General features: G+C 46.9%; 1 protein-coding gene across 1 annotated transcript in view; it reads right to left on the reverse strand.

The window, feature by feature from the left end:
• Nucleotides 1-4314: 4314 nt before the first annotated feature.
• LOC147635108 (uncharacterized) overlaps nt 4315-24833 on the reverse strand; it is a 64778-nt gene continuing 44259 nt past the window's right edge. The window contains exons 9-12 of the mRNA XM_086804408.1: nt 6745-6833; nt 5682-5741; nt 5500-5589; nt 4315-5067 (exon numbers count right to left, since the gene is read on the reverse strand). Of these exons, the coding sequence (XP_086660534.1) occupies nt 4900-5067; nt 5500-5589; nt 5682-5741; nt 6745-6833 (407 nt within the window). The 3' untranslated portion in view covers nt 4315-4899. The remainder of the gene's footprint in view (nt 5068-5499; nt 5590-5681; nt 5742-6744; nt 6834-24833) is intronic.

The following is a 24833-nucleotide window of genomic DNA, read 5'->3' on the forward strand; positions in this document are numbered from 1 at the left end:
AGAATCAACAACTATTATGCTACAGCTAGCTCACATAAACAGAGTCATGGTGTGTCACTCACCTTGGATTGCTCGTATTTAAGATTTTTGTAGGAAGCCCAATCGTGAAGAGCACTCTCAGGAGCTCAATTTATTGTCCTCACCTCCACATGCTCCTCGTAGCTCGATTCTCTCGCTCACTCTCACTCACTTACTCACACAACAATATGCGAGCACACAAGAGCTCAAGCACAAGAGGCAAGGATGCAAGGGAGTAGAGAAGAGCACACTAGATAATGCATAAGAGAGTGAGTAGTGAGAGTTACATTTTAGGTTGACCTCTAGGGTTCACACTCTTGGACGGCCAAAGTTAAAAGTTTGGTCCTCGAGGCTCATTTGGCCACTCTAACTAGTGTAAACACCTATTCTAAAGCTAGAACTCTCAACCTAGGATCCCGTGGCGCGACTTTATAGACAAGCGGTGATCATACACAAAATAATACATTACAAGATTCTTTTAAATGAAAACCGGCATTTCTGATGACATCGACCGAATTGGTTAAAAATTATAGGATAGCCAACATCAACGATGTAGACGTCTCTAGTAGCACTGCTTAATAGTTAACATGGTTTCACTGCCTGATCTACTGTAAGACACTTTTTACCATCTTACCCACTCACGCTTTTGTAAGATGACGTTGGAACATATAAAGCAGCATTACCATGTGCTTAATGTTAAATAGGGAAAGGCTATGGACTCCATGTACATAGTTACTTAAGAGTAGTAATGGAGGTCGGACCATTTTTAAGTTTAGCCAACCTAGTGTGAAAGTTGATCATTTGCCATTTTTGACAATAAATAAGACACAATCATTCCCTTGCAATAGTTTACTTTTGAGCTCTCCTTTTACCTATTCTTACTTACTTGCATGTTACTGAATCTTGCTTTCTTGATGGATGCATGCTAGATTGGTTTGGTTGTAGGTTGTTTTCTTGCATTAGGTTCCCCTTCATTCCTCACCTTTTGTGAGTGAAAAACCATTTGAAAGGACCATTTCTTGTTGCCTCCATCTAGACATAGAGAGCTTTCCCTTCACCCCTTTGTCAAAGGAGCATTGAGGTGTTACTACGGAGAGAGGATGTGACATGGAGACAAGTAAGCGAACCCACATAGGCAAGTTGCAATTTTTACAGCTTTAAGGCAAAACCCAACAACACATGATTGGCAATGCTAAGGTAAGCTCTTGACTAGAGAAAGGAAGAAAGAAAGTTGTATTAACGTCTTCAAAAGGCCAAAATGACCTATGAGACCAAACGGTTACATCATATCCATGAGATACATCATCCTAGGTATAAAATAGTAATAAAGAAAGATAACAAAAATCTAGAACTATAAAATCCAATCTAGATACATAAACAAAGAGCTCTCATATCATCCCTCATGGACCGATGTGACACGATACTCAAGGTAGTAAAACTTAGCCGACGTGCGAGGTCCTGCAATGATGGCTTGGATCCTCCTGTGGTGACGTGGTCTGGGGGAGGGGGTTCAAAATGGGCTCTGGCAAAGTTTGAGCCAACTTAAATTTTTTGGTTTTTTTTAAATTAAAAATTAAAAATTAAAAAAACCTTAAAATTTGACCTTATGCACTTGCGGTCGGGACGTCATATAGACACTGCCATAGGGCCTAGGGCACCTTCTAGAGTACCTACGCAGGAAAGTGGGACCCAATCGGTAGCAAATTTGGCAGATATTGCTGAAACCTTTTTCGAATCCCAATCTGATACCCTTTCCAGGACAACTAGCTCATTGTCTATGGACAATCTAGGGCCGTCAAATAGTCATCCCTTAGCCCCAAATAGGACACCCACAAGATCTTTTAATCCATTTAAAGCCGACACCATGGGGTTACCACTCAATGTGATACTTCAATATGTCTACATGAATGCTCAAGGAGCTGAGATCTTTAGGGATCCACAACAACGGTTAAGATCGCAGACTTTTTCTAGGAGAGCTCCACATAACTCAGTGGCTCTGTCGAGTGTCACACCTCTTGGCCGAGCTCTTGCACTAGCCTGTGGTCTGGGTATGGTGGGTGGATCGGCCCTTGGAGTGCTGGTATGGAAGAAGTCGATGAGAGCTCTCTATGCTCATCCTCGAGCAAGTACAACTAACCTAGATTTCACTAAGGACTCCTTGTGTCTGTAGAGCTCTAGAAAAAGTCCCAAGCATCTCTGATTCGAGAAGTCCATAATTGTGGAAAGTGATCCGAACCCAGCTGGGAAGAGAGTGGAATCTCCACCGAATCTCATAGTATATAGGGCATTGACATATGTAATGATCCTTTGTCTCGAGGTCTGTGTGATAGAGCTGGCATATCCTGTACTCTGGCACGACCGCCCTGAGCCCATATCTGGCAGTCTCCACTCAGCTGGTGGGACGAGGTGTGGATCTAGCCGATCGCACATCACCCCAAAAGATAGATGTGTGTCCATGTAGCATGGGCGGATGATGAAACCATCCTCTATCAGGCATAGGAGGTGATCTTTGTAGAAGCCCATCTTCATCCCCAGTGGACAGGGTGAACTCCATGTCCACTAAGTATCCAGTCTGACAATGTCCTTCCTAATAACCATGTTCTGCTCTGTGCGACTGAGAGTAAATGATGGGACCTCTATACTGTACTGGAATAGGGGAAGTGCCTCCATCTACATGCTGTGCATGCCAAACCAAGTGCCTATTTGTGCATACCAGCACTCTGTATCTCCCTCAAGTGTCAGCTATCTCGAGGACTCCAGGGCTAGCCAAGGGTACTTATCTAGTGGAAGATCCCATAGCATGTGCTAGTATGTCACTGTCTGGAATAGAGCCTCGATCACTATCGTTGCAGCCCCCATCTTTGCCCGCACAATCTCATGTGATGCTAATGGCTTACTCCCTAATCATGTGTGAGATCATTGCCCAGTAGCGGCTTCTCCATCGGCTTTCACCCATTATATACCTTCTATGTATCTGTCTCAGTTGGCTCTCCTCTGGCTCCTCCTGTGGTATAAGCTGGGACCCCAAATGGGAACACCATATAGTAGTGTAGGTGTACCTAGAGTATCAAATAGCCAAAGCTTCGCACTCGGCTCTTGAAACTATATCTATGAGCATTGCCTCTCTAACAAGCCAAGGGTTGCATATCCCCTCATCGATCTAGCTTCGACAACCTTCCGCATCGAGAGATGAGGTCCAGCAAAAGTGGTCTTTCCAAGATTCACAATGAGGTCTCGATCCTCACGAAAGGCACATAATGCATCCAAATGCCTCTGCAGCACCTCTGGTGAATCAGAAATAAGAACAATATCATTTGCATACAAGAGGATCGATATCACGACTCCTGCTAAATGTGCTCCTGGTCCTTATCTATCTATGTAATCCGAGATCTTGTCAATGTATAGACCACATAGAGAGAGAGAGAGAGAGAGAGAGAGAGAGAGAGAGAGAGAGAGAAAGAAAGATTTTATTAACGTCTTCCAAAAGACCGAACTCGGCCTATGAGACAAATCGGAGTACCTGTATGGGGTATTCTCTGTTATCCCAACAAAATGAAAAAGTACTGAACAAAAATGAAAAAGCTGAATCTGGGTGTGCAGGGGATGGAGCTCTACTACTAGGAGAATGCAAAGCTATATGCATGGAGTATACAATCATGATATGCAACCTAGCTAGCTCTATCCTGTACCATACTGGGGTTATAAAATGGTATACATCAGTGAAGGGGGTGTCCATAGCTCCCTGAAGAACATGCCTGGGTATACATACATATGTATATATATATAAAGAGAGAAACATGCATACATACATACATATGTATTCTCCAATATTGTTTTATTCTCTACGCTCACATAATAGAGCATTTAAAACCCTCATGGATTTTTACACAAGGTGAAGAAAGAATGTGTATATCATGCTTACCCTCCTCCACAACAAACCTCATCTGGCTAAACAACATTCCAAAGTGAAATGGTATGCAAAAGAGCAGATCAAAATGATCTGTTACAATGATTTGTTACAATGTTAATTGTTTAAAAAAGTGGTTTAATCGAGATGTTGAAAATGGTAAAAGTGGAACGAAGGAGAAATATAAAAAGCCATGTCTTACAGTGACTAATGAAAGTGGACCAGTTTGTCAAATTATGCTGGATATATTAGAAAACCTGAAACTTAATTGTGTTCAGAACTGCAGTACAATATTGGGTACTCCACGCCATTCAATGCCCAAGAAACAAGTTCAAGTTCATCGGATAGCAAAAAACTTAAGGAATCATTAGGTGACAAAAAATGGCAGCTAGCAAGAATCAACATTTTATTTGGCATTAACAGGTGAAGGAGAAGTTCTGATCAATCTGTGTGTACATATGCAACAAGTGTTCAATCCATGTACACAGCCAACAAACACCCCGTGAGTTAACAACCCCTTTCCAGGGGCCCCCCCAAAAAAAACCCAATGCAATCTAGACCATGGTGCTACCATCCTAGAATGCACTCTAGTAATTCACATAAGCCCATCTGATTCGTGCATCTAATAGTCACAGGTCTATCCTACTTCATTATGAGCATCATGAAAGTTACCCCAACAAAATTGCATCAGGTGGCTACAAGCTGGGTGCAAGTTGATAGGAACCCCAAACACCCCAAGTACCTCCAACCTTGATTTCCCTTGATCTCTCTTGTTCCTAGCCTACTTAGAATATGGACCCATGGTCTACCCCAAGAATCTATTCCAAGGATCATGGCAACTTACTCTACAAACCAACAGTGAAGCAAGAAGAAAATCTATGTATGAAAACAAAAATGTAACTAAAAGCTTTGTAGGATGGCAAGGGCCTCCCCACCTTCCATAGTGATACACGAGAGGGCTGAGTCGTGACAGTTCATGACATAGCAGACAGTTGTGGAATCTCATCAACACTATCATCCTTGCTTAGATTAACCTGCCCTTTTCCAAACTCCTCATTTGCATCTATTGAAACACCACGGAACTTCTTGGAAAGAGCCTTCGCAAATGTCACTACATTTTCCTTGAGTCCTGTAAAATAATCCTGCCCATGTACCAGAAAGAGTAAAGATTTGGTTAGATTCTCCACAGGACAGACTAGGCAAACTCAAAAGCCAAAATACTGCCAAACTTTCCAAACTGTCATGGTCATCAGGGTACACCCAATACCCCGCCTGCCGGTCAAAAACTACGGGAAGACCTGCAGTACATTCCGGCTTATCCCTTATGTGTCAAGGGCAGAACGAACAGGACAGCTCTCCTCTTTCGCCTAGGTGGTGGCCTCCCAGAGCCTATGACATAAGTGGCCAATCTGCCCATCCCTGCTTACATCCTCCAGCCACTCTGATTGGCCACACAGGTAGGAATAGGCATCCCAGTGCTCATTCTCTTCCTCATCATGCAAGCTATTGGCAACTGGAAAAAGTGGTACGATGCTTGGGAACACACATGAACACCAAGGGAAGAAAGAACATACCTCTTGTTGTATTTGGTCTTTCCTTGACAAAAGCTCCGATGGCCACACTCTTACCAACATTGCAAGATATTTGTTGAGTTTCACCTTGTCCTGTAGTAAAAAGAGGGTTATGACTGTCGGCTACTCAATCTCAACTTTCTAGTGAATAGCAAGTCAGAAAGAAAAAGTTAAGCACCCTCAACCTGACAGTGTGTGGCAATCAGGTCCACACCAACCTGAGGTTCACCTTGCAAAACATGTGCCTGAAAATGTGAAAATCTATGAGAACTTTAACGATATCACACTCTCTCCACATGTCACATGCATGGAATTGACCTAGAGAGCAGAAAAAATTTACAAATCACATGCACAAGGTACCACTAACAAAGATACACTACATCCTGTAACTGATTTTGGAATCCAGTGCAAAGCGCTTCTTAAACTAAACAGCTAAGAACTGGTGATTTACCCATAGGCAAAGATAGGCTGAACTAGGGGTGCTTTAAAAGACACCAAGTCTAGCCAGCTCGGCTGCCTGCTGGTCAGCCAGGCCAGCCCGTCTGTTTGAATGGTGAGCCCTTACTGTCACTGCTCTTTTCTATCCTGCCCACCTAACCTCTCCAGTTCCTATATTCAGCAAGGGGCTCAAAAGTGCAACGCTGCCTAGCAAATCTACTCTAAAGTACAAATTCTTTAAGAGTAGAAAGCATGTGGCATCTACTCTTGCTCGTCTTGTTTGGCAAAATGTGCAAACCATCCTAATAGTCAGCTGACAAAGTGGGACAGTCATAAGTAATCTCCCCCCGCCACACCATCTGAGAATGGAAGGGGCTCAAAAGTGCAACGCTGCCTAGCGAATCTACTCTAAAGTACAAATAAAGCATGTGGCATCTACTCTTGCTTGTCTTGTTTGGTAAAACGTGCAAACCATCCTAATAGTCGGCTGACAAAGTGGGACAGTCATAAGTAATCTCCCCCCCACCACACCATGTGAGCATGGAGGAGCAATCGATGAACAGCATTAACTGAATGATTTGGAGCTGAGGAAACGCTTAGACATACTACCTTTTTCCTGCCAAAAGAGTTACTGGAGCTCAGGAAATATAGACATATGACCTTTTTCCTGCAAAAAGACTTACTCTTACATAATAGGATAGGACTGGCACATACACTTCCATCTCTCAGTACAATAACCTTTTATCAACACATGGCACATATTACTCTTAAACTTTATCCCTTCTTGACACCTTAGCTTAAAAAGCTTACTTTTGCAACAGCAAAAACACTTGCGACTGTATGATCCAATCCAGCTGCTTCTCTCCATTTTTGTGCTCTGAAAATCTTTTCAACGGAGCCTGTAGCATATCAAGTTTTTAGTGTAAGATCATGACCCTTATTACGTAATTAACATGAACATCAGAAACAACTTACAGTTGCAAACATGCTTTGAGAACACTGGACAGCTAAATGGCATTTACAACTACCATTGCAAAACTACAAGTTCTGTGAAAGAGCTAACAAAGAGATGTGCACCAGACTTTTTTTTTTTGTTGCCGGGAAAGAGATCCTTTTATTACTTCAAAACAGCTGCCGAAGGCTAGGTGTACATGCTCAGAACCCTCGTAAGAGGAAAAAGAAAGTGGTTCCCTCCATGGCTGGCCGCTCTCAAAGGAAAAATACCTCATAAGGGAGAGGGGGCGATGCACACCGGCCTGTAATGCTAAGTGATCTCGCCGGCTCGATCAGAGAGAAAGGGGCCCTAGAGCCATGCGCACAAGAAGGCCTCACGCCGTCTATGCATGCAATCCGATCCGCCCTGAAGCTTCCCCCCAGTGGTCACAAAAGGTATGAATGATGACACTCCAAATGGAATCATAGTTGAGGGAAACCTGGAAATGGAAACAGGTAAGGAAACGGAAATTTCCAGGACGGAAATGAAAACAAAAACACCATATCAGTGAGGAGGGCTGAGGGAGGGGAGGGGCTGAATGATCATGGTTGTTTGTACACACGTGATCACATTATGACATAAATTTTAAGCATTATGAGAATAGAAGGGGAAAAAATAAATATCAATTGAGGAAATGGGCACATTCATGTTGATCTGGGTGGAAAAAACACCAAATCGCATGATGTAGTGGGAAACCGCAGTCCTAAACGTTTCTCCTAGTGGCTGAAATGTTTCGGTCTTCTATTTCGGGGTCACCCAAACGTTTTGGTGACAGAAATGCGTTCCGGTCCCTTTCCTACCTCAAATTGAGGGGCCGTTTCTGCCTGTTTCCCGTAACTATGAATGGAACAGATGAACTCATCTTTTTTTTTTTTGGAAGGGGGGGGGGGGGGGGGGGGGGGGGGGGGGGGGGGCGGTCGCGGGCACGCTATAACAGGCCCACCATATATGCCATGCAGCTATGCTGCTAATAAACTCCCATCTCTGACTAGTCCCTGGAGACCAAGGCTCTTTTTTGAGCTGTCGGGAGTGGGTACAATATCAATCCTGCAGTAACAGAGTTCGAGAGCGTGTCCTTTCCTGCCTCCTCATAGGCATGAGCACAGTTCGACTCAATCACCCAGGGTACTATCCCGGAGATAATCGTAGGCAGCATGGACGTTACTGTCGTGTGAAGGTGAAGGATCCTCAACCAAACTTGTTGCGCTTTGGAACAGTCCCAAAGGCAGTGCCGCTGTGAATTTGTGGGATGGCAACAATGCAAACACTGTGCCAGCCATCCTCGGAAGGCCAACCAAGTGCTGACGGCAAGGCTGTGGTGGGCTAGCTATCAGAGCAAGAGTCTGATCTTCCTTGGTCGATAGTTGTGCCACAGGCGCTTCCAAAAAACTACAAGGAAGCAACGAGAGATGCCCTTGGAGGACCAATGAGCTGCGGTTGCCGGGGTACAATCGATCTCATGTATCTGGATCCTCCAATCCATCCTTGCCATGTAGTGAAAAAAGGGGGGCCGTTGGGCTCTCCATGCTAAAAGGGTCCTGCCACTCCCACTCGCCTCGGTCCCACTAGAAGGGTGTCAAAGGTCGACTCTCCCAGAGCCAAAGTTGCCAAGATCTCTCATGCGCCACCTTGGCTGGAGGAGGGTCAATATTTTTTTTTTCAAGAAAGAGACTTCTATCAATCACGGTTATTAGCTGGACATGGTCCCACTCCCACATAAATACAACGCGCTTTGCCTACGTGGAACAAGAGGACCCCTGAATACGAGCCCAAGTAGCTGTGAGAGTATGAATCTCTACAAGAGCATAGTGGAAACCTGTAGGATAGAGAGGGGTGAGGACAATATCCAGATGTTGGAGAGCCTGTTGACAGCTTGCCAACAACTTAAACTGCAACTGGTAAGCTTATTTATGCAAAGAGTAAACCCGTCAACAAGAAAATGGTATGGTGCTAAGGTACAGCCTGTCTTAGCAGCCAACTACGGAGAGATGGTGTCCTTAGAGCTGCCCATATCAAAGAGAACAATGGACTCCTTTCCCTTCATTGTGCCATAGGCATGGATCATAGCTTCGTTATGCCTTGTAGCCTCGCCCTTCGGCTTACCATCAGATACCAGTGGAGGCAGTGGATTCAAAGCAGGCAAAAGCACAACGACATTAGAGACTCGGGTTGTAGGTGTAGGTGTAGCCATGGCCGTGGCCACTATAGAGGATGGCTGCTTGGCGGCCTTCTAAGCCTGCGACTTGGTACAATCCTTATTACTCTACCCCTCATGATGGCAAAAAAAAAACATCGGTTCTCTTATTGGTACCGCTTTTTCTCTTTTGGAAGGAGAGAATCTCCTGAAATGCCCTCCTTGGCCTTCTCCTCATGCATCTTCTTAGGTTTTGAACCTTGGTCCTGCTGGCCACCTGAGCTACTCTGCTGCTTTGACTGGTCTTGTTTGGGCTTGCCTCCATTTACCATCATCTCCTGATTCTGAGCCAGAGTCGGAGCCTTTCAAAAGAAAACATACATCACACTGTTCATTCAATAACATGCATATAACAGATAGCACATATCAAATATCCAAGTAATATATCAGTGCACCTCATCATCATAAATCTCCTTGCACCTACGACTGTGATCTTAGACCAAGACAGTACGTACAAATAAGCTCAAAATCTCCTAGACCATCGTGATGATCAGAGAAGCCCCACAATGTCTCGCATCCACCTCACCACAAGTGTCAAATAATCCTAGGAGTCGCTTCTATTGGCTGTCACCTATCCCAAAAGCACTAACACTCCAAGTATTGGCATCAAGAGCCATGCATATTTAGTACCAACACACATACTTAGCCACCACCAAGCACTACCCTGCTTGTTTTTCGGCTCCCCTCGCCACTGCTCCCGCATTTCGGCCCATCCACCTCCATTGCGCCTAGCTCTCACCCTCGTGCACCTGTGGGGTCATTGCCGTGCTCAGCCCTCTACTCTATGGTTGCTTAGCCACCATCAAACACCGCATTACCTGTTTCCCCTCGCCAACCACTGCACCCGCGTCTCTCCTCCCATTCGGTCCGTCCGCCTCCACTGTGCCTAGCTCCCTCCCTCGTGTGCCTGTCGGGTCATTGTCTTGCCCAGCCCTCTGCTCTATGGTTTCCTCACTACCTCCCTTGTCTGCTCATCTACACACCATCCATAACAGCTTCACAACAACTTGCTAGCAGAAGCTCCTCTTTATATTAATATTATCTCAGTAGATGACTTGTTGAAAAGAAGGAGATAGTTGCAACAACAGCCCAAGTCTCCCTTGATGAGGAAGGCAATGAGTGGGCATTCTAGCGGCCTTTATGTGTGTGTGAGTCAATAAGGGTTCTCTGCCTTGGGTAGTCCCCCGAAAATCTGATTGTATCTATGTTTGTGTGTGTTTTCCTTTCCCGTGTGTAACAAGGACCTTGATACTATAAAAGGCTCCTTTTTCTCATTTATCCCAGTTAGGAGCCAGGGGGCCTTGCTACCTTGGTCACATTATGTGATTGGAGGGCTATCATGGCACGAGGGGTGTACATGATGAGTTAGCTCCGAAAGAACATGTGATGGGGTTAGAAGGCAGTGTCTTTCTTTCGTGTTAGGTCTCGCCATCTTCGCTCCAAAGGGGGGTTTTCTGGGATATTCGGTGCTCCTTATTTGTGTTATTGTGTGTATGTGTGTGAACCACCTCTTATGACGAGATAAGTGTGCCATGTGGCAACATGTGTGTGTGTGTGTGTGTGTGTGTGTGTTGAGTCATAAGATAAGGTTTTATACCTACAAAAAGGCATTGTACTCATTAATCAAACATGCTTTTAGTCATGCTTGACATTTTGGAGAGTGGTATACCATCTACTCGGAGCTGATGTTGCTCCCATGTTTTTATGTTCTTAGTATTCCATGATGAGTTTCCATGGACAGTTTTGTGTCACCCCAGTGAGATAGCTATATTTATGTCTTCATTCTGTTTTATTTTCCATTCCATGATGAGATATGCCATGGACATTATTGTACCACTTTGGTCTCATAGGCCCATTGGGTCTTTAGTAGACGCTTAATATATCTTTCTTTCTTTTCTCTCTCTCTCTCTCTCTCTCTCTCTCTCTCTCTCTCTCTCTCTCTCTCTGTGGGAGTCACTACTCATAGGCAGTCGTGCATTGTCTTTCGTCGACTCATACGGTGAAAGAAGAGAGCATACTTAGCTCAGCTTGAGCAAGACTTGTATCAACTATTCCTGGGGCAAGATTCTAGAGATGCATGGAGACTTTTTCAAGAGCAATTCCCACCTGTCCCCACTACCTCGCCAGCCATTTGGGGTCAATATGCCACTACTCTTTACCAGGTGCCTGACTAGCTTGACCTCCCAGATCCACCGGAGCCTCAGCCACCACTTTCTTTCGGTTGAGCATGGTATATGATGCTATTGACAAGATGAAATCAAGGAAAGCTCAGGCCCATGATGGCCTAGTTGCGGAGTATATTATATATGCGAGAGATTCGTTGGCACCCTTGTCGACTTTTGCACTCAGCGGGACCTCTCTGTTAACCTTGGTAAAACCAAGGTAATGGTCTTCAATACCTCTTGCCCCTTCACATCCAGATTGAGCTTTCACATATAGAGGGGATCCTGTGGAGATTGCCTCATCCTATGTCTACCTTTGTGTCACTTTTAGTGGCCCACGCTTTACCATGGTTCTCGCAGCACATGCCAGAGTGACACGAGGATATGCAGCCTTGAGCTTACTTGGGTGGCAGTGCTTCCAGGCACATTTCCATGAGCCCAGAACAAAGGGCTGGTTTTATGACACCCTCGTCACACCAGCCTTGATGTATGGAGCACCCTTCTGGGGCCAGATTTATCCAATGAGGATTGGCAGCGAATTGAGAGGCCCCGGGTCATGATGTTCTCTCGTATGATCCGCAGCACACCATTAGTCTCATACCAGATTATCCAGGCAGAGTTTACTGCAGCCCCAATGGTAGTGGATGCACTCTTCCAAACAGTCACATACCTCCATCGCATCAATCACATGGATCCCCACAGGTACCCGAGGCTTGCCCTAGAGTCCTCAAGACAGCTAGCACTTGAGGGCCACTCTGGAGTATGGTATGTACTAGTTTCCACTTGGTTCTCAGTATATGGACCGCATACCCCCTTCAATACAGTTTGGACTCCCCTTTTCTCCGGTTGTCTCATGAGGATACCAACCGGATTATCCGGTTAGATCTTCTCAGCCTCTTCATCCATTGCACATGGATCACGCCTCTGGAGCTCCCCACGAAGATGCACTTCTACAGAGATTACTTCCTCACACTCACTGAGGATGGATTCATCCAGCAGCCTAGCTACTTGAGTGTTCACGTGTCCCATGCCATGCGGATTGCGATTGGCCAGATACGGGTTTCAATGGACTCGTACCACAGGGAGATGCGGGAGACAGCTCCAGCTCACTGATTTCTTCCAGAGATCTATCCCAGTGCCTATTCTGACACAGGAGGGGGTTACACTTTAGCGTGCTGCGGACCTCCGAGCCAGACGGAGACCGAGAGCACCAGGCTACCAGACTCCCAGACTACATCAGAGGGAGATCACAGAGATACGGGCTCGACATCAGCACCATATCCAAGAGCGGCTAGCTCACTTACACTCACACCCGGAGATCATGCTCCGAGGTATTTTTGCCTTGCCATTGCCTATGTATCACATATTACGACCCCCATTATGATACTGGTTGGAGCTAGATAGATCTACATTGCATTCTTTTATACCCTGCGCATATAGGTTGCATACTGAGCCTCTAGCAATAGTGCTCCATCCATCACACCCCCCCACTAGCTCAGTACTTTCATAGTTTATTTCATGTTCATTTTGTCCTTTTTTTTCTGGACATCCAGAAGACATTGACAGTTGTACATTGATTTGTCTCAGAGGTCGAGTTCGGCCTCTAGTAGACGTTAATACAGCTTTCTTTCTTTCTTTCTCTCTCAGCCTCTACACCCATTGCACATGGATCACACCTCCGGAGCTCCCCACGAAGATGCACTTCTACAGAGATCACTTCCTCACACTCACTGAGGATGGATTTATCCAGCAGCCGGGCTACTTGAGTGTTCACATGTCCCATGCCATGCGGATTGCGACTGGCCAGATACGGGTTACATCCCACTGCCTCAGAGTGGAGGCAGGTAGAGCTGAGTGCGTATTCAGAGCCGGGAAGCTTATATGGAGGCGCAGAGAGGAGAGGATCTGCCGATTATGCCCCACAGAGGTGGAGACAGAGGAGCATTACATATGCCACTGCCCAATATACTATGAGATCCGTGGGAGATTTCATTGTCTATTTCGTGAGGGATTTGGTCCACTCTCTAGGATCATTGACTTCCACGACCAGCGTTGCCTAGGCCTCGTCCTGCTTGAGCTCCGCAGACACAGGGACACCTTCTTGAGAAAGCTTCGGCCCCAGCCACCCCACCCCCTCCCTCGCCAACCAACCATCACTAGTTTCTTCCAGACCCAAGAGGTGGAGGACACTGACATAGTGGATCTTGTGGACCCTTCACGAGCTGCTTTGGACCTACCCCGCCCGAGAGGAGCTACTTCGGACCGAGACTCTGCACTCCAGCGTGCCCGACCCCCTCGAGCACGATCACCTCATCAGCTCCAGATCCAAAACATGCTCCACCGCCATCGAGCTACCTTTCCACATGACATAGCTGAGGGAGACCTCTCGGCCATACTCATTAGCCCCATGCTTGATATTTTGGAGAGTGGTATACCATCTACTCTTAGTATAGCCGCACCAGAGGTACACTGATTGATCGGGCTACACACACACACACACACACAACCTCAAGCACAGAGAAACGTGAGAGTGCTGGATAAGATGTACTCAATAATAATAAAATGAAAGTACAAGTGAGTACATAAAGTAGCCTAGGGCAAAGTGCCCAACACACATAAATGTGTTCACACGGGGAAAAAACCTGTGTCCAGTCACAAGGAAAAAATGCCCGTGAGTAAGCTGTGCTCACACCTGAACTAGCCGAGAGTGGACATGACCAACATTATAGACGCTATGCAACCATGCATAAAGGTCAGCTTATGAGGCTTGTGAACTTGAATGGAGGCAAGCTACATCTGCTACAAATCCCATTAGAATATTGTAAACTATTTGGGAGACTCCTCTATCTTTCTGAGTATGGTTCCCCCAAACTAGTCCATCCTGAGTAAGCTATGTTCACACCTAAACTAGCCGGGAGTGGACATGACCAACATTATAGACGCTATGCAACCATGCATAGAGGTCAGCTTATGAGGCTTGTGAACTTGAACGGAGGCAAGCTACATCTGCTACAAAATCCCATTAGAATATTGTAAACTATTTGGGAGACTCCTCTTATCTTTTTGAGTATGGTCCCCCAAACTAGTCCATTTGATAGAAAGTGCAAGGTCTACGAGGCCATGGATTGCATAATAGAGAAGTTGAAAGACTTCCTGCCTGACAAAGACAAATACGAGGAGATCCATGCCCCATGTCCAGGAAGGTGGAATTCCTACTACTCTCCATTGCATGCAGCAGCTTATGTGGTGGACCCAAAATTCCAAGGCAACAAGCACGAGAGCGACCGAGAGGTGAGCGCTAGGTGGAGGATCATCTTGTGCCTGATGCATCGATTAGGCGCAAGATTAGGGACCAGCTTTCCATGTGCAGGTCATTTCTTGGCTCCTATAGTTGTCATGATGCACAGATCAACCGCTCCAAAGTTGGTGTCGCTCTATGGTGGGGGGACTTTGGTTTCGGATGGACCGGAGCTACAGCAACTAACCATTCACATACTTAGCCAGGCCATCAGCTCCTCTTGCTTGGAGCAACTTTGGAGCACCTATAGCCACATTGCCTCTAGGAAGAGGAACCAACTCGGGGTAGAGCGTGCCAATGACCTTGTCTTCGTCAGGGCGAACTTGTGAATGCTTTATAAGAGCATGACCAAGAAGGAAGATCCCTTCACTAAGTGGGAGATGAGTCAACAAGAAGAGCAACAAGAGAATGAGGTGTAGCAGCAGCATGCCAATGACGATGAGAGTGAGGGTGAGCTTGATGTTCCTTTGGCACAAGCTACCCATGACCACCATGAGGCAAGCACTTCACATGGATGATCATTCATGGATCATGATTCATGGGCCTTATTATTTAGCTCTAGGCTTTAGCACTTTTGAGTCTTTCCATGCTTTAGTCTTTTTTGTCCTTCCATGTATTGTGCCTCCTTAAGGCTTAGTCCTGACTCTTGAGTCATTTTGTATCTACTTAATACAATCAATCGTCAACACCTTCACTCTTTGATCGGCATATTTTGTTAATATGACTCAAAAGCTTACCATATTAGTGAAAAGCTTACCATATCATTTTGCTGTACTTCCAAAATAGAATAAGTGTAGAGTAGCAAAACTTTTTTCAAAAGTATTTTTTAAGTGTCGTTCCCTCCCCTGTCCCTGTCCCCGTTCCCTACTTATGGCCGTGCCCCGTCCCGTACCCATCCCCGTCCCCCGTCCCTTGTGACTATGCTCTTCCTATTTGTCGCCGAGGCCATCAGCAGTTTTCTCTCAACTCAAGAGATGGGGCTCCAGGGATTGCGTCTCCCCATTTGTACTCATGAGAAGTTGATGACACTGCAACATACTTATCCGGAGATGTGGGGAATCTCCAGAGATTCGCGGAGGCGATTGAGATCTTTTGTCGCGCATCAAGAGCACAGATCAACTGACACAAGTCGTGTGGTTTCTGGGTGGGCTCCACACTTTCCCCGACTTGGCGTCTAGTCGAGGCTTTTCAGTGGATCCCAAGGGGCACTCCAGTTAGCTATCTTGGATGCCATGTGAGCATTAATATCTCCCTAGAGTAGCAGCTTGCCCCTCTTCTTCTGAGCATTCGGAAGAAGCTTTTGTACTGGAGTTCTGCGTAGCTCTCCTTAGCTGGCCGAGTGGTGGTGGCGAACCAAGTCCTTCTTGCCATCATGTGGCACATTACTTCTTGTTGGGCCTTCTCCTGAGAATGCATTGGCCAGGCACAGCGGCTGATCCAGAACTTCTTGTGGGCCGGTAGTGATGGGAGGCCTGCCTGGGCCAAGGTGGCCTGGAGAGTGATCATTCAGCCACAACACAGAGGGAGCCTAGGCATCATTGACCCCGCCATTCAAAGCCGCGCCCTGCTGGGCAAGTTGATTGTTAGAGGAATTCTTCAAGGTGGTGAGCCTTGGAAGGACTTCCTCTTGGCCAAGATTTCAGCCTGTACTCCAAGCCTGAGGGGGCCTTGGCCGCATACCACCACATGGATCTTCACAAAGATGCAAGCCCGCGGCTTTAGCCCAACCTTTGAGGACAAATTTGCAACCAGCCGACTTCGTGCTTGGGATCACCTCAGGCCGGCCCTTCAACAATCATCGCTGGTAGCATCGGAGGAGCGTCTTCGACAGCCTCTGATATGGAACCCCTTGATCCGTTGACCCAATGGCCACATGTTAGGGGCCCGACCTCATGTATCATGGGGAGCGTTGAGCATAGGACCCGCTAGGTCCCTTAGAGACTGGATTGCATTCAGAGAGTTCCCCCCAGAGGCTCAGGAGAGAGGCCTTGCTAGGATCCAAGGTAGAGAGAGACTCAGGCTCAACATCGACTCTGCTATTTCCTCAAGAGTGGCTGACCCCTATACCAAACCCGAACCGACCCCCCCGCAATGGCTTGGCGTTTTTACCAAGTATGATATTCTCTTGGCAGTTCATGGCACGAATGAGAGTTGTGCTTTGCTCACCTTTTCGATTGGACCCCATGGGAAACTAGAGAGACCAAAGCCCCCTTTGGATGACTTCAGTGGCTACACCTTACAGAGGGTGAGGGTGATTGGCTTTCAGGCACATGACCGCCGACCAAGGTGGAAAGGGAGAGACTCTAGTGTTTATGGATTTGAGAGAGCCGGCCCCTCACATGCCTCCAATGGGACCCGAGGGAATGGACTTGGCGTGATCCAGCTGACAAGGAGGAGACACGAGGAATCCTGTTCTTAGCATACACTACACGGTTAGGCCATAGGATTTAGATGCCTGAGGTCAAAGGGCACCTCGGCAGCAGCAGCATATTAGTAGTCAATCACAGGGCCTGTCACAAAGTTTCCTCTCAGATTTTTGGAAGAGGCTCTGGGACAGTTTTCCGCCTCGAAAGGTCCCCATCTTTTTGTGGTTGATGGCACGCAAGAGCTTGGCAGTTGGTACGTGGTTGGCCACTAGCGGTCGACCATCAGCTTGTCTGAGATGCGGCCACCTTCACGAGTCTCGACGACATTGTCTTTGGGATTGCCCAAGGCTCAGCAGTTTTGGCAGCGGATCCTCCGCATTTTCACAATGGACAAGACCTCGACCCGTATCATTTCATGGGGCACTATCATTTGGGCCAGAGAGGCTAAGGTTGTCATGGCTTATGAGGAGGAAGATGGGGGGCTAGCCCTTTACGTCTCTCACCTTCGCATCTCGGTACTTCCAGTCCCAACCCCATCTACACATCACTAGACTCCGGGGTCGTGCCAGAGATGGGAGATTTGTAGCAACATTGCAGCCTGGCACATATGGAGAGCTCAATGCAGCGAAGCCATCGAGGGTACCCACGCTCCGCCTGCGGAGTCCATCAGAAGCATTTGGCTAGACATCATTCAAACCCTCCGCCAACAATGGGGGAAGTTGCAAAGTGGCTCTGACCGCATGCGGAAGCAGCGGGAAGCTTTCTTGTGGCTTTGGCAGCCTGGCCCTTTTCTCACATATAGACGTGGTGATCCCACTTGGCATTACAGACCACCTGTGTGTTTGTAATCCCACTTGGCATTACAGACCACCTATGTGGTTATTCCCCCCCCTCCCTCCCCCTGTATGACATACCCTTCTCCTCATAGAGCACACAGCCGGAGGAGAAGTGCATCTTTCTCCACCTTTGATTCTTTTGATCATCGCCCCGCACATGGAGGTGCGTTTGCACCTAGCCCTTTGTGGTTGTATGTAGCCCTTCATGGCTGTTTTTTCGTTAACTAATATAAGGATCTTTTTCTTGGGAAAAAAAAAGAACCGATCTCAAGACTATGTTGCGGCAATCATCCCAATAACTAGCAATATATTGCTTAAGGTAATCTTCCCACTTTAAAAGCGTTACACCGCTTCATGCTGTACAAACAAGATGAAGATATTTGAACCACCTACTGAAGCGAGAGTGGCTTCCATCTCTTGGTCCAATTCGTAACAACCTCACCATCCATAGTTGAGTTCAAATCTCATGTGACGTGAGAAAAACTTGGGAGCCCAATGGTTTCCCTTCAATGACCTGATAATGGAGAAAGGGAACTTACCGCAAAATCTAGTGAAGGAGGGTTTCATGAAGGGGACCATCCATGGCACCTATCAAAATGATGATTCCGCTAAGAGTGGTGACCCTTGTGCCAATTCCAAGGATGTACATAGTGCTCTTGGGATTCAAGACGCCTCTCGGAATGAGACTTGGAATGATCGCAACAAATGGACGGCGACTATACCGACAGAATGTGGAATGCCAAATCTGAGGCCAAAGGAGGCTAATGTGACACAAGTGCTTGCAGAAGCATGTTTATGAATTAATTCATTGCGATTAACACCTACTCACAAACTTAAACCCATGCACAAACCACTACTTCATGCTCAATACACAGTAGAGAGAAATGATCTAACCTACCATGTATCACTAACATGAAATAATCCTAAATAGAAATACTCAATGATAGCATTGCTCCCGAGTTCTCAATGACTCAATGAAAACTGGCTGATTAATTAACAAATATGGTAGACTCCTATTTATAATGTCTAATGTTGGTGAGTTGGCTACCAACTCTCCCAACCCTTGTAATAATGTCCAACTAAGTGTGTTCACACAATAGCCCAACAGCTCACTCCACATTGGACTACTCATTGGGCACCTAGACAATATTACGACGACTTGGCAAAATAGCCCTTACAAACACATGAATCTGGTCACATACTTGACCTTTGAGGTGGTCAATGGATAGAAGCATGTCCATATCACACTAGGGAGAGTGTGCACATGACATCCCCTGCTTAATTTGGAGCATGGGTGCAATTGATGCTCCACCCTAATACGGATCTTTTGGTGAGCTCGCTTTCTGCTCCATACACCGGTCCGAACTCCAATAGCATGGCTACTGGACCTGTGGTCTCCAATGATGTCTCAGCCACTGCCTCCTCCCAAACTGCGGACATTGAAACTAGCTCCTCTGCCTCCAGATGCTCAGCTCGCATGGTAGACACCACCGCAAAATCGTTAATCTCATCATCCTCCTCAATGGATCTGGAGAGAAAAAACTTAAGTCCACTTATTGACTCCTCTTTATCCTCGGAAACGGAAAAGGACTCTGGGATGGGTTGTTCTCCATCTCTCTCTATCACCTCCAAGCCTGGTGGTGTCAACTCCTTGGGCTCATCCCCGAGAATCTGCTCCTTACTTGGGGACACTACCACGATACCACTTCCTCTCTTGGCATCCTCGAACACTCCCGCCTATTGAGCTTCATCTATGGATGGACTTACCGTTGCTTGGATCTCTAGCCGACAAGTTGGCAACTTGCTCTCCAACTGTTGGATAATCTCCTCATTCCCCTCTATCTCATATGGTGCCATTATGCTCTTGTAGAGATCGATGTTGGTGGACCATGCTTTCTCCCAAGAAACCAAAGAGCTCTTTGACATCTTTCGAAACTCCATGTTATGTTCCTACCAGAGATGTACTTGCAAAACATAAACACACCCTTGTGGTCAAGGACTAGGCGAAGGTTTCATCCTTGTGCGATGAAGGAAGGTTGTGTGTAGCCAATTGGCTCGGGCAAGGAAGCCACATATACTCAGATGTATAAAACGCTGCCCTATCTACCCCCTCCATCCATGAACAGGCCAGCTTGTAGCACCCCCTCGGAGACACCCTTCTCCTGTGTTTTGCTGGTGTATATGGCCGCCTACTGTGTGTTGTCCTGCAGCCTGAATTGGCTGCCCTTTTTTGAATCTGGCCGCCCGCTGTATTGTGTCCTGCAGCCTGAATAGGCTGCGTTTTTGCTAAATCTGGCTGCCTATTGTGTGCCGTCTTGCAGCCTGAATAGGGCTGTGTTTCTGTTGAATCTGGCTGCCCTTATGCTCTCCTAGATCTGAGTCCTGACCATTGAGTGCCCGCTACTGGACTCCCCCTGATGTTCTTCCACCCCTCTCTGGCTGCGTTTGAAGTACCAAAGGCTGCCTTGCATGCTTGCTATGTCCGCCCTCTATTGGGTGTGTTTGGCCCTCTTTCTTGCATTTTGGCTAAGTGCCCCTTGCCTGGTACAAAATTTGTAAAATGCAAGCTTGATGAGAAAAACGAAAATCTGAGTGAAATTGTTGACAATGATGAGGTTCTTCGCAATGAATCTCCATGCCCTTATAAGAGAAAAAAATTGCAGCCTTTCTGCCATCAAAAACTTGATGCTCTGATACCAATGTAACATGGGTGCTTGCAGAAGCGTGTTTATGAATTGATTGATTGCAATTAGCACTTAATCAAAGACTTATACCCATGCGCAAACTGTTGCTTCTTCATGCTCAATACACAGTAGAGAGAGATGACCTAGTCTACCATGTATTACTAACATGAAATATGTACAATCCTACTCAATGGTAGTACTGCTCCCGAGTTTTCAATGACTCAATGATAATTGACTAAAGAATGAATGAATATGGCTAAGACCTAGACTCCTATTTATAGTGTCTAATGTTGGTAAGTTGGCTACCAACTCTACCAACTGTAATAATAATGTCCAGCTAAGTGTGTTCACACAATAACCCAATAACTCTACCCACACTATGCTGCTCATTGGGCGTTAGGATAATATTACAACGATGTGGCACAATAGCCCTTACGAACACATGAATCCAGCCCTGTACTCGACCTCTGAGGTAGCCAATGGATAGGAGCATGTCCATGTCACGCTCGGGGGAGTGTGCACCTGACAGCTAACATCTTGAGACTCTCCCCGCTATTGGTCTCCATCTGCTCCGATGGGCAAGTCAACTCTGCCATCAGCACCTTTGCATACATGATAACAAGCTAGGGGACCAATGATGAGTACGGAAACACAAAGAGAGCTTTTCTCAAACTCAATTTGTGCACTCTTGATAATAAGGGCTCTATCCCTAACAAGCAGTCAATACACATAGAGGATGCCAGAGAGAATTTTGTAGGCATCCTAGGTTGTGATACCAACTGCTATCCTTAATTCATGTACTATGTATGTTTTGAAAATACAAAAGATGATTAGAAGATGATCTCCCTAGATCTTGGCCCAAGTTATTTTGTAGACTTATGTCCCGTAACAAAAACAGCTGCAGTTCAAATTCCAGCTTTCCCATATTGCCTGTAGACTTGTACTCCCTTCCCCATCCTGAATTTGCATACAATAGAACAAAGCATGCAACAACTAAGTTAAATCTGTTCACGTTCATGTATAAATGGAAAGCTCCATAGAGCATTGATTTGCAAACCATCAAGGTGCAATCAGCTTATGATTTTATGCAGAGTAATTGGAAATGTTGTGATTTACCAGTGAAAATCTTCACAAGATTGGCGATAAGGCTCAATTTTATGCGAATCAAAAGCAATTATCAAGGGTGCTTAATCTCCATCAAATGGTTTAGCTTTAAGTATTATAGGATTATGAGGCAAGAGTTTACAAACTTTACTCCATGTATAGTAAGCCGTTTGAAATTATTGAAGTGATTAATGATTCTGCCTACAGAATAGGAATTAGCAGTCATCTCCTGACTGTACACTATGTCAGGGTCTCTGTTGTGGGTGTGCCTGCCTGTAGTTGGTGTCTTCTCATTTTTCCTCACTCTCCGTATTTTTTCCTATTTTTCTGGAGCTGTGTGTGGGCTGTCGGCTGCCCCCAGATGCCTGGCCGACTGTGTCTGTGCTGCCTGACTGATCAGGTGATGCCCGACTATATTTTTGTGCTGGCCGACTGTGCATATACTGGTCGTGGGCTGCTGTCAGCTGACTCTGGGCTGGCTGACCAGCAGCCAGGGGCCATATAAAATGGCCCCTTGCCCCCACACTCTTCCATGTATTATTCCGGGATTTTATTGGTATATATAGCAGAGTTACACAAGCTTCTCTCTTAGAGACGTTAATATATCATTTCATTTCATTTCTCTCTCTTTCATCTATGTATTGCTCTCTACCGCAATTATCTTCATTTCCACTGCATTCTGATAGTCCTCTGGCACCTTACCTTTTCCTATTCGTTACCGAGGCCATGAGCAATTTCCTCGCATCCCAAGAGACAGGGCTTCAGGGATTGTGTCTCCCCCTCCATTCACAAGAGGAGCTGCTGGACTCAGTTTGCAGATGACACAGCCACTTTTCTTTCTAGAGATGTTGGGAATCTCCAGAGATTCGTTAAGGCGATCGAGATCTTCTGTCACGCATCAGGAGCATAGCTCAACTGGCACAAGTCGTGTGGTTTTTGGGTAGGCTCTACACCCGCCCCGGCTTAGTTCCCAATCGAGGCTTTCCAGTGGATCCCGAGGGGTACTCCAGTTCACTATCTCCGATGCTAGGTTGGCACAGACATCTCTCCAGAGTAGTAGCTCGCCCCTCTTCTTCTGAGCATTCAGAATAAGCTTTTGTAATGGAGTTCTGCAAGGCTCTCCCTAGCTGGTAGAGTGGTGGTGACGAACCAGGTCTTTCTTGCCACCATGTGGTACATCACTTCTTGCTCAGCCTTCTCTCGACCATATATTGGCCAGATTCAACGGACCTTCTTATGGGCTGGCAGTGACGGGAGGCCTGCCAAGGCCAAGGTGGCATGGAGAGTGATCATTCAGCCACGACGTCGAGGGGGACTAGGCATCATTGACCCTGCTATTCAGAACCGAGCCGCACCTTGCTAGGCAAGTTGATTGTTAGAGGAATCCCTCCTAGTGGCGGGCCTTGGAAGGACTTTCTCTTGGCCCGGATTTCAACCCACACCCCGAGCCTAGCGGGCGCTTGGCCGCAGAGCACCAGATGGATCTTCGTAGAGATGCGGGCCCGGGATTCAACCCAGCTTTTGAGGACAGATTTGCAACCAATTTACTTTGAGCTTGGGATCACCTCAGGCCGACCCTTAGGCAGCTAGCTACGGTAGCCTTAGAGGAGCATCTTAGACAACCATTGGTCTAGAACCCCCTAATACATTTACCCAGTGGCCATATGCTGGGGGGTAGACCTCATGTATCATGGGGTGCGTTGAGTATGGGACCTGCCAGGTCCCTTGGAGACTGGCTTGCACACAAGCAATTACCCCTGGAGCTTCACAAGAGAGGCCTATCCCAAGTAGATAAAGGCTCAGCATCGACATCAACTCTGCTATCCCTCAGGAGTGGTTGACCCCTACCCCAGACCCGACTCCCCCTCAGTGGCTAGGCATGTTTACCAGGCATGACATTTTTTTGGCAGTCCATGGAGCGGACGAGAGCAATGGTTTGCTCACTTTTTCTATTGGTTCTCATGGCAGATTAGAGAGATCCAAGCTCCCCTTGGAGGATTTCAATGGCTACACCTTACAAAGGGTGAGGGTGATTGGATTTCACGCACCGAAGTGGCACATAGACCCCCCACCTGACAAGGTGGTCAGGGAGAGATTCTGGCGGCTATGGATATGGAAGAGCCATCCTCTCACGCGCCTCTAGTGGGACCCGGGAGAGTGGACTTGGCATGACCCTGCTGACCGGGAGGAGACATTGGATGCCCCCTTGTTTTGCATATACAGCACGGCTAGGCCGCAGGACTTAGATGCCAGAGATTGATGACACCCCGGCAACAACAGTACATTGGTAGTCACACAAGGCCTCTCACAGCATTTCCTCTCAGATTTTTGGAAGAGGCTCTAGGACAGTTTTTGGCCTAGAGAGATCACCCTCCTTCTCTGGCTGATGGCACACAGGAGCTTGGTGGTTGGCAGTTGGAGGTCGGCCAACAGCTTGCCCGAGGTGCAGCAACCCTCAAGAGTCTCAGCGCCATTGTCTTTGGGATTGCCCGAAGGCTCAGCAGGTCTGGCTACGGATTCTCCGCATATTCGCGATGGACAGGGCCTCGACCTGGATCATTACATGGGGCACTGTCGCTTGGGCCACAGAGGCTGAGGTGGTCAAGGCTTATGAGGAGGATGGTGGGGGGCAAGCCCTTCAAGTCTCTCACCTCTACATTTCGGCAATACTAGTCACAGCCCCATCTACTGACCATTGGCAACCGGGCTCACGCCAACGATGGGAGATTTACAGTAGCATTGCAGCCTGGCACATATGGCGAGCTAGATGTAGCAAAGCCATAGAGGGTACCCACACTCGGCCTCTGCAAAGTATAGCAGGAGCATTTGGCTCAACATCATCCATACCCTCCGCGGTCAGTGGGGGAAGTTGCAAGGTGGATCTGACCGCATGCAGAAGCGGCGGGAAGCTTTCTTGAGGCTCTGGCAGCCTAGCCCTTTTCTCACTAATAGAGGTGGTGACCCCACTTGGCATTACAGACCACCTGTGCGGTTGTCCCCCCCCCCCCCCCCCCCCCCCCCCCCCCTTTGAGATAGCCTTCTCCTCATAGAACGGCCAGACAAAGGAGAAGTGTCTCTTTCCCCTCTTTTGATTATTTGATCCCCGCCCTGTACATGAGGCGAGTTTGTATCTAGACCTTCCTGGTTGTATTTAGCCCTTTGTGGCTGTTTTTCATTAACTAATAGAAGGATCTTTTCCCCAGGAAAAAAATAATGAAGTGTATGTTTGGTTTGCAAGATAAAGCTGGTTAATTTGATCCT

Source organism: Cibotium barometz, chromosome 10 (genome assembly GCF_041138505.1).
Source record: "Cibotium barometz isolate CiBa-2024 chromosome 10, ASM4113850v1, whole genome shotgun sequence".
Lineage (NCBI taxonomy): Eukaryota > Viridiplantae > Streptophyta > Polypodiopsida > Cyatheales > Cibotiaceae > Cibotium > Cibotium barometz.